The 14,393-nt window shown below is 30.9% G+C and overlaps 1 protein-coding gene across 1 annotated transcript in view; it reads left to right on the forward strand.

Annotated features, from left to right (window-relative positions):
* The window catches only part of LOC108558101 (protein gooseberry-neuro-like), a 32,195-nt gene that overhangs the window by 7,731 nt on the left and 10,071 nt on the right, over window positions 1-14,393 (forward strand). The window contains exons 2-3 of the mRNA XM_017914909.1: window positions 3,077-3,390; window positions 10,091-10,202. Coding sequence (XP_017770398.1) covers window positions 3,077-3,390; window positions 10,091-10,202 — 426 coding nt within the window. The remainder of the gene's footprint in view (window positions 1-3,076; window positions 3,391-10,090; window positions 10,203-14,393) is intronic.

Raw genomic sequence — 14,393 nt, forward strand, 5'->3', positions numbered from 1 at the left:
ATTACAATATGTACATATATATCTTATTGTATACAGCAATACCTCGTGTAGTGTGGTTGGACTTACTATAGTCCGGTTTCTTAAATAATTGTACAATAATACACAATTTTATACACACATTATCATTTTTTCAGTTAAGCTTCTTTTTGTGTATTTTTTTAATAAAACAACAAAATACTAGCATAAATTAGCATATATGTGTATATTATATATTTGTATGTCGTTTATTTTTATACGGTTTTAAAGTTCACGATTAGTCCGGTTTCAAACAAGCGAAACCGATTACCCGCACTGTTCGAGGTATTGCTGCATTATGCATACATAATCGATACTCATTTCAGTCACTTATGTCTCAAATCACGCTACACGTGAATGTGGATGAAGTTTTACATTTATATTCAAACTTTACTTGTATATTCAAACTAATATTATGGATCTTTTTTTCATATGCATTTATAAATTTTAGCAAAACCGTTGCGAACATCTGCATGACTAACGTGGATTATACATGTATTCATGAACCCCATACTAAATAACCCCTTATAAAATAAATGTCACCCTGTTACATAATAGCCTGCATCTACAATTTTCCCTACGCAATTTATTATCTGCGAACATCCAAATTCAATAATCTTTACTCATACAAAATATAAAAAAAAAACATTACGTAATCAAATTTAAAACATTGAAATGTTTCATTCAGTTTATTTTTTTTAATTTGATATAATTAATTATTTTTCATTAGAAATATTTAATTTGTGATCGATATAAATGCAAATTTAAATCAGTAAAGTTGTTTTGATTGGAGATTGATGTAGGAGGTGCTAATCACGATCGTTGCGGTTTTGTTCTAAGGATAATGAAGCAATAATAGCGACAGAGACAATTGACAAAGTCTAATTTTTATCCTTAGTGTTAGGGTTGGGTTTTTCGGTGTGTTTGTACGTGTGGAAAGTCGTAATAGTACATAAATTATGTTCCGTTATCGAGGAACTCGTTTGTGGAAATTATGGGCTGAATAAAATTATAATACGTAATAAATTGTTGTTGGCGGTGGATTTAAGGAGGGAAGGAAATATATTTATTTAAAAAAAAGAGGAGCAAAAGGAATAAATGATTGGTTGTGGACAATGGAGATGAGGTGAAGGAGTAAAGCGAGAGTAAGTTGAAGATGTTGGATGAATTTGAAATGAGAACAGAGACAATGGCCGCCTTTAATTATATTAATAACGATGATGGTAATAATAATAAACGATAATGGAAGGACGAGAGCTGCCGTCAAAAGGTTTTCACAATTTTTCATTCTCGTGAAATCCTCCCGAAGGTACGGTGTCTAATGTCCTGTCGAAAATGGGTTATATTCTTGAAGCCAGTTTATAAAATAACATAATTAATAACTCCTGACGGATTCATCTATCACTCAGGCCCGTAGCCGCGGGGCGAATCAGCAATCTCAACAAATTATAGTAGTTCCAATTCGACATGGCCTTCCAAATTACTCGACCACCCTTGCAAACGCGATTAAATTATCATTAGCAGCCTCACACTCTCTTCTTCTCGCTCGACTTTTCCTTGCACCTCTCTTCAGCTACTGTCTTTTAATTGACGAAACCCACCTCCTCTACACCTCTACTCTACTCTTCTCTTCTCTTTCGGCTCTTCAAACCTCTTCCGTCCCTTCAGTTATTTATTACACAATGCATAATTTACTTTTCGATTATATGATTTATTACATGCATCAAAATTCATTTCATCATTGTAATTATTGATTGATAAACACAATCGATTTTCAACCACCCATCAACTTCATTACATAATACATTCAAAAAACATTGATTAAGACAAGCTAAAAGTTTAGTAATTAAAAATTTAATCCTTATATAAAGAGAGTATAATAGCTTTAATTACATAACTTTTATATATACAATTGTTTACTTCATTGATTGTAATGAAATGCATCTAATTTTAATTACTAAGGAAATAAATGAAACATATGGGTCAAAATGACCCAATTATTAACAAATGTAGCTCTACTTCTGACACCAATGATATTGAATATACAATGAAATAAAGCATACTGAATATCAGAATTACTAATCTTTCCCGTCTTGGTACATAGCAAACCCAAGTTATTCCACTTTTGATATCCAAATATTAATGATATTTCAAGAATGTATTAGCTATAGACGGGTCACTTTGAGCCGAAATACACTTTACAAGAAAATAAGTACCTTTAGCTACGACTGCTTTTCTCCTACTGAAAATGCACTAGATAATAGCTAGCAAATCAACTCCTACAATTAAATTACAATAGGATGCGAATGTCATAAACTTAATTTGATGTTATTTTCTATGATTATTATTTAATTTGTATTTTTTACCAGTATTGTAAAAAAATGTGCAATATCTGTATAAAGAAAAGTCTCTAGTCAAGAGATCTGTAAAAAAAAGTAGTTAGATAGTGATCATTTTACTTAGAACTTGATGACTTAATGATAGAAAATTGCAGAAATTTAAAAGGCAATTTCGATTTGTTCCTCGCTTATTCTCAGAAATTATCTCAACTGCAGATTATTTTTGCGTTCAAAGGCTTTGAATTCATTTGCAAATGATAATTGCTTTATAATAATAACTCAATGTTAAAGGAATGATAGTTTGCCATGTGATGTATATTACTATTTGAGAAATAAAGTGTGTAGTACCTCGAATAGTCTGGATAATTGACTAATCGAGACTTTTAAAACCGTAATTTATTGTTCTGAAATTTTCAATTCTAACTAGTGAAATCGGACTAATTGAAACATCAATCAAATACTTGATAAGAATCATGCAATCTGTATAATATATTATTAGGTAATAATAATTTTCCTTCAAAGTTGATCACTTAAAGACAGAAAATTGAGGAATTTTAAAAGAGTTGGGTAGAAAGACTTTGGGATAGCCAATACAATTTGTTAATTTTGATTTATTTCATGTATATCATCAGAATACGAATTTCCCCTTTGTTCTCATTTCAATTGCATTTGCAAGTATCAAGTAGTGGTAAATTATAAAAATTATGTTGTTTGTATTGCAGGCCAGGGTCGGGTGAATCAGTTAGGAGGCGTCTTCATTAACGGCCGTCCTCTTCCTAACCATATCCGACTGAAGATTGTTGAGATGGCCGCTGCAGGAATACGACCTTGCGTGATCTCGCGACAACTGAGGGTGTCCCATGGGTGCGTCTCGAAGATCTTGAACAGGTATCAGGAGACGGGGAACATCCGACCAGGTGTAATAGGAGGTTCAAAGCCTCGAGTCGCAACAGCTGAAGTGGAGAAGAGGATAGAGCAACTGAAGCTCCAGAATCCCGGGATCTTCGGATGGGAGATCAGGGAGAAACTGATCAAGGTGAGTTCGAAGCGAGAGCGCGCGCGATTTGGAGTAGTAGTTGTTGGCGGGACGAGATCAAAAGAGTCGGCCGTCGCTTGAGGACAACTGGAAATGATAATGGTTCGGTGATGGAACGTGCCTCACCGCCTTCAAATTACCGTCGGGACAACTGTCGATGGCATCGCGCTTCAATCTAACACTGGCTTGCGGCCGATAAACGAACCGGCTACGCCTCTATCTTTCTTCAGCTCCTCGCCAGACGAACACATCCAGAGGCGGCACATACTACAACTAAAAATTCTAATTTACTTCAATAACTTCCTTACTTCTTCTTATTCTTCTTCTTCTCCTCCTGCTTCTTGTTCCTCTCATCTACCACCCTACCCACTTCTTCATCATCCTCTACATACCAGAACTTATACCATACTTTAACACCGGGCGACTTATCATTCCCACAATTCCTCATACAGTTATAATCGTGATACAAATCATTAAACTATTTTTAATTAGAAAATCATAAATTTTTATTAATTGAGCTCATCCCAAAAAATTATTTATATGGTAATTTTTTGTAAAGGTCACACTTATTGCGTATTAAACAACAAAGCTGTTATTGAGACAAATCCAACTACAATAATTTATAGACATCGAAACTATTTAAAAACATGATATAATTTGAAATAATTCCATTCTTCAACTTTTATAATTTACATATTTTTGAATTATAGACTGAAACTTATTATTTAGAAACCCAAATATTTTTAATATATAAGGAAAAGAAATTGATTTACAACGTCATATTATGATATGTTATATAATTTAAAGCTTGAATTCAGTTCAGAATAGTCAATATATTTCAGTATTTGAGATTATACTAAAATTTGATTGATGTCAGCTTATGAGAGTAATAAAAAGCTGGTCTTAAGTATTTTAATAAAGTTAGATCATTGATACTTTATAAAAGTTAAGCAAGGATTGTACTAGAATAAATACTCTTTTTCATTATTTTATAGTCGAAACAAAAAAGTATACATAAAATATATATTTGAAATGGATTCTAATCATGAAAATAGTTTTAGTCTAATATGAATTTAATTGTATTTCATCTGAATTAGTTTTGAGTTAAATTAATTGTTTTAATAACATAAAGGTCTAATAACCAAACTTTAATGAAATATATTTCAATAACTCTTGTTTCACAAACATATATATGTTTGAAATTGGAATCAATTCTCGTTACTAGGCTGTTGCTAGCGATGTTTCGAAAGCATTTAAACACATTTGAATCAATAAATCCGGGGACCTCCGGCCGATCAAAATAAAATAAAACGAAAGCTTTTAAATAAATCTCTATAAATATAAATTGCATGCATTACAATTCAATTTAATTGGATTAAACTTTAAAAAATGTTTTTTTTAAATGTAAATAAATTCTATTGAATGTTAAATCATCTTTTATGTATTCACTACTATTTTACATAAATTTTATTATTAGCCATTTTTTCTTATATTTTCATCAATTGTAAAACCTAGATTCTGTTCTAAATAGCTGATACAAACTCAAGAACAGCGTTTCTCAACCTATATGCAGTAACCCAAAATAGAGTTAAATGTCACGAAATGACAGCTGTAACTTGTTAATAACAAATTGCTGAAATTGATCCGTTTTTGTAATCGAAATCACATTAATTTAATTTTTTTCAATGAAAATATTGCTAAAAATGTGTTTTCAATGAAATCCTAAGAAAAATATTATTTTTTTAATTTTAACTATGTTCAGGTAACAAGAATATTAGTATTTGTAGTGCTTTATTTAACTTTTGTACTTTTTAGTACATATAGTTCTTTACTATGATCATGTATCAAACATTTCATATTTTAATGTGTATTTATGTACCAAAATTATTAATTGAAAAAAATAATAACTCAGAAACAATATATCTATGATTATTGACATCAAGTGTTGTGTTACATAATTTTCGGTAGGATGAGTAACGATCATGAGACTGTGTAATAAATTTGTCGAATGGAGTATTACAGACAATATTTAGGCCTCTGGCGACGAAGTTACAAAAGGTGCATTGCAGGACCTGATGAATATTCAAGATATGTAAATGCGATGTGACTTTTCGGTCGTAACGCCACTGGAAAGTGTTGCGAGATATCCTGCATCTGACTTCTTCGTCCGTTTATGGGGGCGTCAAAAATCACGACCGAAAATCTGGTCTCTCTACCATACACAAAATAATTTCACTGTCTTTCTCTCTCTCTGTCCCACCTACAATTCCACTAATGTATATACTTAGGGCATCTCCATCCATCCCGTGCCGTTATTATTGTTGCTGTTGTTGTTGTTATTGATATGGGCATTTACGGGGCTGCTTTCAATTGATTTAAAACATCAATTTGAGAAATTGATTTACACCGAAACAGAATGGACTACTATTTCCTTTATTATATTATATGCATATGCCTTTTCGTGAGAGATACCATCGAAGTGTATACAAAAGAGAACCATTTAATATCTGATCTTCCTTTATATATCATATAGTTGGAATATACTTATTTTTGAAAGTGATATTGTATTGTGTTCGAACATCAATTTATTTAACATTTAAATTATTCACATTTTGTATTTATTTTAATAATAATAATAATAACTTTTATTGCAACAGTCACAATAAGTAAACAAAAATAATTACGTAATTATAATTCAAATCATAACTTTTCCCGAGATTTCCCGGGAGCGAAATATATAAGTACGATGCGTACTTACAAATGTATATATACATTCTTATTGACTATAAACCAGATATTATTAAATTGATTACTAATGTAATAACTTTTATTGACACAAAAAGAATTACGTATTTGTAATTCAAATCATAAGAAAAAAAATGGGTCTTTCTAGGGATAACCCGAAATCTATAGAAAAATCAAGAAACGAGAACACACAACGAATATACAAATTGTTATTGATTAAAAATTTCCCGAGAAATCCCGGGATTTTTCGAACTTTCGATCTTGATTACCGAGATTGAAAATCTTTGGCAACAGCATCCACTATTATTGACCCTATTGTCCATTTTTTGTTATTGCTTCAATTTAATACATGTCGATATATACTTTACAACTTAGTTTTTACATTATCCAATAATTAAAGTTAATATTTCTAATTATTAATAATTATTAATTTTCTTAAATAACTTAACAGATTTTGGTACATTTTACAAATTTGTTCATCATTATAATCGATGAATTACATTTTACAAAACCCTAAGATTCTTCATTATATTGTGTCATATTGTTCATTTTAAGAAGTTTTGTTATATATATTAATTATTTTAATAATAATAACTTTTATTGCAGCAATCACAAAAAGTAAACAAAAATAATTACGTAATTAAAAAAATCCTATTGACTAGAGAGCTTTTCCCGAGATTTCCCGGGAGCAAAATCTATAAGCAAGATACGTACTCTCAAATGTATATACAAAATCTTATTGGCTATAAACCAGATATCATTAAATTGATTGGTAATGTAATAACTAACTAAACTAACTAAATCATAAGAAAAAAAATGGTCTTTCCCGGGATAATCCGAAATCTATAGAAAAATCAAGAAACGAAAATACATAACGTATATACAAATTGTTATTGACTAAAAATTTTCCGAGAAATCCCGGGATTTTACAAACTTTTGATATTGATTACAGTGATTGAAAATCTTTGGGAACAGCATCCACTACTATTGACCCTAGGTCTTGTCGTCCATTTTTTTTTAATATTGCTTCAATTTAATACTTTACAACTTAGTTTTTACATTATCCAATAATTAAAGTTAATATTTCTAATTATTAAATAATTATTAATTTTCTTAAAAAACTTTACAGATTTTGGTACATTTTACAAATCGATTATAATTTACATTTTACGAAACCTTAAGATTCTTCATTATATTGTTTGCTATTGTTCATTTTGTGAAGTACTGGTATACATTATATTATATATAGATTCATCCATGAGAAAAAACTGTATAAAGAGGAAATTAATAGTTTATAAGTCATGGAAATACAATCATATAGTTAGATATGTATAATGTAGTCAATTTGTATCGATTATTGATCTGAATTCTTGCGGATGATAACTTAAGAAGTGACTTTTGTACATCAGAATAAGCAAAACAAAACAAAACAAAAATGCACAAGCAACAACAAAAATGAGTGCGCAAATGTTAATGAAGTGGAACCGGTAATACTGGGTCTCCCTAAGATAAGAATCGCAATCTCGATAAGGGAGTAGAGAGAGAGTTTACTGGCACATTTCCATACGACCATTATAATTACGGCAGCGCATTGCAAGTAATGCCCCCATGTACATGCAAATTTCAACTGTGCCCATGTTTTTCTCGTTTTTCGATGAAAATTTGCAATTCATTAAATATTCACGAAAATAACACCCAGCTACGCCCGGTGGAAGCGGAATGCACCAGAATCCGGTACCGCACGGTACTACTACTACCACGACCTCGTCTCACCACCGACAACATCAACACCGACACTAACATCGCCGGCAACCATAGCAACAACAACAACAACTGAAGCAGCAACAACAAGAACGGCGACAGCAACAACGGCACGCAGCTCAGGTGCCTCCGACGAGATGGTTACATAATAACACGGCCGGGGCCAAATTACACGCTTTAGCGTACCACGGGCGTAAAAAAGGACCGGCGAACGGAGGGCATCCATCCACCTATCCATCCATATGTACGTGTACGGGAGAGAGAGCTGTTACATTTCTTCGGCAATACCTAACTACAATCGATTGCGGTCGGTGGGCGACCGAAAATAATTCACTCGCTCATTTGCTTTAAGCTCACTAATGGCTTTTAATAAATCTCCCCCTAAAGTGATGTGAATTCAAAAGGAAAACATATCAATAATCGGCTCGCGGCATACCGTGGATACCCATAATTTGATCCGTATCGAAAATAATATAATACATTCTAATCGTCGCCGGAGTCATGGTGAAATCTACAAGAGAAAAAACATATTTTACGCTAATTTGAATATTTAAATAGCGCACACTTTGTTCTATCTATTATATAATGTATGTATTTAGATTGAGACTTTAACATCTACAAATAATATCGATATACTATAATATTGATAAAAAATCATAGATTTTCAGACAAAAAATATGTTAGCCCATTCATCCATATTAGGAACAATCAATAATAAAATAATTACAAAAACTAATTAAAACATAAATGTTTAAGTTATACCAACTACTACACTTATATTAAAACATAATAGGTGAAAGTATAATTTTATAGTGATCGTACTTCATGAAAATCAGCAATATTTGGTATTAGGGTTGCTCAATCTCAACATTTTTTTGATTCCCGGGACACAACTTTTCAAGTATTTTTCGGGAATTATTAGGACTCGGGAAATTAAACATTCAGTAAATGAAATCATGGCTGATTTTGAACAACAAGAACAAATACCCTCTATAGCTTTATAACTTTCTGGATTATATAGATGTTTCAATAAATTCGTAATTCGTTTATCCGTCCGTTTATAATTTCGACAGCTGTTAAAAAATTGCTACTTTCAAATGAGACATATTTTCCAATGTACCGGTTGATATTCCCGGGTATCGAGACTATATATTTTTTCCCGGGAAAATTGTCCCGTGAATTCATTCATATATTTTTTTAAATAATGTTTATTTCTGCGTATATTTAGTACTAAAAAATATAGTGACAGAAAGAAATATTTTTTATAATTAATAAATTAAATAAAGTAAATTACAGTTTATTTTTTTCTTTTTTTTTTATAATTGCTTACATAAATCGTTGATATGAAAATATTACATTCATATAAAATTATTTCACTGCGTTCTAAAAAAAATTGAAACATAAAATTGCTTTCTACGAATTATTTATGTAATAACTTCTTTGTTAAATAGCAAACATACAATTTGTAATTTTGCAAATATCAATCCATCAAAATTATAAATGCAATGATCAAGATTAATGACAATCGATCAGAATTTTTTTCTTCTTCGCAGAATCGAACAATAAAAAAAAAATCTTAAAATTGAATCAATGTATTAACCTTTATTCATATTGGATCGTTGCATAATCATGCTGTACATGCATGTATACTTTATAAATATTATAGCATTAAATCGTAGTTGATTTGTTATTAAATGATAATGCGTTTCCAATATAAGACAATAACTAATTTACATTTATTTATACTTTCACAATAATCAAACTTCTATTCCATGTGATTTCATTATTTAGTAGAAACGTAAAAGTTTCATAAATCAATACCTGCCTTTCTATTTACAAATAGCACAAAAAATATGAGCAACATCTGCAAAATATAATTGTGCAGCTTTTATATTTAGTTGAACAAATTAATAAATTAATATTTCTTTTCGATTAGAGAAAATAAATAATTTTGTGTATTATGTTTTTAGTATTAAATTTGCTCAATTAACATTTAGTTTGTTTTGAAATTTTCAATCCGAACTATAGTGAATCCGGACTGATCGAGCCACATTAGTATATTAATATTTGTATTAAGTTTTATAATGCTATTGAATATCTATTTAGAAATCGCTTTTGGATTCCTTTATTTCGGAGGATGTGAATAGAAATAACAATATATGTTTGGTAATAGATTTGTATGTGTTTGTTGAAGGAGGGCATTCAGGATCCGCCGAGCGTGTCTTCAATAAGCAGATTGCTTCGCGGAGGTAGAAGAGATGATCTGGACGGCAAAAAGGATTACACCATCGACGGGATATTGGGAGGTAATTGATATTTCTTTGGCTTTAGTATATCCTTTGACCAAATGTCCCACATCATACATTTTAATAGTTTGGCGATGAATGCAACGCGTCCGTCCGCCTGATTTAACCTACGGCTAAAAACGGCACATCCAAAAGTCCGCACAAGAATGGGAGGACTTTAGGCATCATTCGGGGGCACCCACCCATTCCGGTCGATTTCGTTTTCGAAAAATACGTGCATTTTACGCTCAATAGAGCCATGTAGTTTTGTATAGAACTCTACCGAACACACACGACTTATTCTTTCATTCTGCCTCCTCTATTATTATTCAATTAGGATAATAATTTTCTTTTGAGCACTTTTATTCAGATTCTATTCAACAAAATGGCCTTACAAAAGTATGCATAATATATCCTAAAGTAAAATATAAAAAAAATGTATTAACAGTACTTAAAACTTAATACCATTATTCATATTTTCCAAATTATTAGTTTGAAACTTAGAAAAATATTATTATATTAGAAATATATTTACATTTATTCTGTATATGCTCACTACAACCTACAGTATTGCATTCAATTATCATCTCAATAGAGAAAAGTTGCCATTTGTACTGAAATATTTCTATATTAATCAACAATTCAGTTATAAAGCGATCCATTTAAGGCAACTTTTGTTAATCAATACTGTTTAAAAACATATAAGTATTCATTGATTTTAATATTTCATGTTGAAAGTAATGTAAGTTTTGTAATTCTATCTCCAATATGACGTAAATATCCTAATTATAAAGTGGTCCATTTGAGGCAACAAATAGTGTTTAAGAAAAGACTTATTAATTCTTATTAGAATGTCAGTAAATATGACGTAAATTAGTTGGTCCATTTAAGGCAACTTATTTTTAAAATGATTTTATAACTATGAAGTTAACTCTTTGGATACAAAGTGGTTCATTTAAGGCAACTTTTGCTAATAATTGCAGTACATTTTATTTTTATTTATTTTATGTTAGTATAAATCATTGTGGAATTTTTGAGTTGAAAGACATTTGAAATAGTAGTGTGTTAAAATGTATTAATATTTGTGTCTTTCTTTAAAACGAATAATTCGATTATAGTGAAGTGAGTGAAATGAAAAGGTTTTTAGAAGAGTTAAGTCTTAATGCGTTTTTATTGTGCGGCTGGAAAGGTGAAAGGTGTAAATCAATCGATTAGAGATGATTTATTCGACGGCGTCATATAAACAAGGGATCAATGTTGCAGCGAAGCGACAGAAAAGGATCCACCGATGTTGCATCCTTTTTATCGCCTTTCCTGCTGTTCCTGCACACATATGTATATACATATTTCGTGACCGAGTAGGCTTTTGCTATTTTAATTTATTGGCCATTCTTTGCCCACACCGGAGTCGCCGTCCAGGCCGAATGATAATAAATATTATTTCGCGTCGGACAACAAAAGTCCACAAATTGAATGCGCCCGGAATGGGATAAAGGATAAGGCTCTTAAATCCTTCAGCGCGCTGCAACATTGATAAGGACCGCTTTTCGGTCAAAACAATTATGATGCGCAACATCAAAAGGCTTGTGGTAATTGCATTTTCATGAACATAATATGAGTTGATGTTGTTACAAAGGACCATCCCGATCGTAATAGATGCGATGGATTCGATCTGATGGAATAACACAGGATTATAATTAATGAGCGTTGTTTGTCCTCCGCATCTCATTTACCATTTTTACAACAAAAAAAACTTTTTGTAAAAAAAAAAAATGGGATGTCCAATTTCAATACTTCTAAATAAAAATAAAAACATTACCTCACGGCTTCTATTAGTCCGGATTTGAATATTTCAAAACAAACTAACTTTTAATTAACAAAATAAATTCTAAAAAAATTTGTACAAAAATTATTTTTTAAACATAAATATCAGTTTTATTTACTTTATACTGTCGAATCTCCTTATGTACAGTTTATTTTTTACGGTTTTAAAGTCCCCGCTTAGTCCGGTTTCAAACAATCCGGAATATAAGTAAAGTTTCATTCTAGTATCTAAAACCATTTTTTTTTGTTTAAATAGATGAATCGGTTTTTTAATTTAACATTTTTATCAAAACAAAACCGGTTTTTTTTTTAAATAACGACATGGGCTATTAACCATGAAACGTGGACAACAATCTGGGTTTGTCGTGAAACTCGATAATGGTGTGTGGGCCTAATCCATCTAATGGGAGGGCGAGTTTAATGGCAACTCGGGTCGCCTTTCGGGGATTATCAAAACTGTATCGATTCACTTTCTGACCGAGAAAAAAGCCGACACAGGACAAACACACACACAAAAAAAAGTGAACCATCTGGTTTACAATATTTTTTCCTCCTCCTCCTCCCACTTGATGTTGGACATCCTTTCTCCGTCTTCCTCTTTTTTCTTACATTATTTTCTGCTCTGACACCCCAAAGATTACGTCAATTTGTTAAGAAATTAATTCCCGCGCGCGTTTGATGGATTCCCAGGTATAAAGGATGATGGTGCGTTGCCACGCGGTCTGGCGGAGACGGCGGATGTCTCGAATTCCTGGGTCAGCCCCGAAATGGTACTTCTTCTACACGCTTTACGACCGACCAGAAAATAACTTCATCATTGCAATTATATGATTTCTAATTGCCCATACCACCGTTTTGAGCCCTCCGGGGTCCAACCATTCCCGACCAACAATGTCAAAAACGAAAAAGCGAATCACCGAAATGGGTTCGGTCGTAAAAGCGGAGAAAAATGGTGGAAAAGCCAATCAATGAAATCAAACTGTGGCGGCTCAGGGTTCCCTCTTCAAAGGCGAGCATAATATGTTAATGAGACAGATTATTACGGAACACGTGTTATGTATATGTTGTCTCTGTCTGTGTAGATGTATGAGTGTGTGTTGGGTCTTAAAGCCTTCACGTTTCTTCTCCATTCCTTCTCCTCCTTCTTCTTCTACGCTTCCATGCGGAGAAGCCTTTTGTCCATAAGCTGGTACCTTCAAATGCTCCGATCTTCAATAAAGATAAGCGGCCAGCACACAATCCTCGCGAAATCATAAAATTCTCCAACGACTTGTTTCTACTCGTGGAACGACAAAAGTAATGGCGTACCTATATTTATTTTCTCTCTAAACCTGAAAACAAACCATTTGCGGAAATCAATTTATATTCAACAACATGTTTGTTAAAACAATTTTTAAGTTTCGTAACAAAAAAACTATATAATTTAATAATAAAATGAATAATTAATGTAATAATTAGTTAAACATTTTCATTTTTTATAAGAAAACATTATGCAAAAATATTTACAAAATTAATAAAAAAAATGTTTGAAATTTTTAGGATAAAATAATTTTTAAGCTCTAAAAGTTTAATAAATTATAAACTTTAATTATATCAAATTAATTAAGTAAAGAAAAACTTGTATTTTAATGGAAATAAATATAATAATTAAAAATAACTTTTTTGTTTGACGTATAGCAAATAAAATAATGTCATTATAAAAATTATTAATTAAAAAGTAAATTAGAAATCATCAATCTATTAAAAAAAAAATGTAAATAATAATACAAAAATTTAAATATAGCTTTATTAAATCAAAAATGGATTAAATATTTACTGTGAAAATCATATACGTTGCTTCTGTAAAATGTATTTTTTTTTTCAAAAAATAAATTACATAATCATGATTGACAAAAGCACGAATCGCGACGTTAATCTTTAAACCAGCTCCAATTTAAACTACATATGTCCGCTTTTATTAAGCTTCTTGCTAGTCCATAATATCATAAGATTATTACTAATTAACATTAAAAAATTGTTAATTCATCATTAAAGTCATTTTTTTTTTCTGTAATTTAAAGAAAAATGTTTTTTTTAATTGGTTATACTTCTACTGTATCATAATAAAACAATGCACATTCGATTATATATTACAAAAAATCCACTTTATTAACACTAACCTCAATATTGTTAAATTTCAGCAATATTTTCAATGACAAAAGTGTGTTGTACTTTTTGGTGAAATCAGGAAATTTTAAGCTTAAATCGTATAATAAGTGAATTATAGTGATTAAATTACATAAACGGATTAATAATTAATATATTTATTAAATTATAAACTTATTACATGGTAATCTGCTATACAATTTTTCTTTTTGATACAACAGAAGAAAAATAACCTATACAGAA

Source organism: Nicrophorus vespilloides, unplaced genomic scaffold, assembly GCF_001412225.1.
Source record: "Nicrophorus vespilloides isolate i.1.1-1 unplaced genomic scaffold, Nicve_v1.0, whole genome shotgun sequence".
Taxonomy (NCBI): domain Eukaryota; kingdom Metazoa; phylum Arthropoda; class Insecta; order Coleoptera; family Silphidae; genus Nicrophorus; species Nicrophorus vespilloides.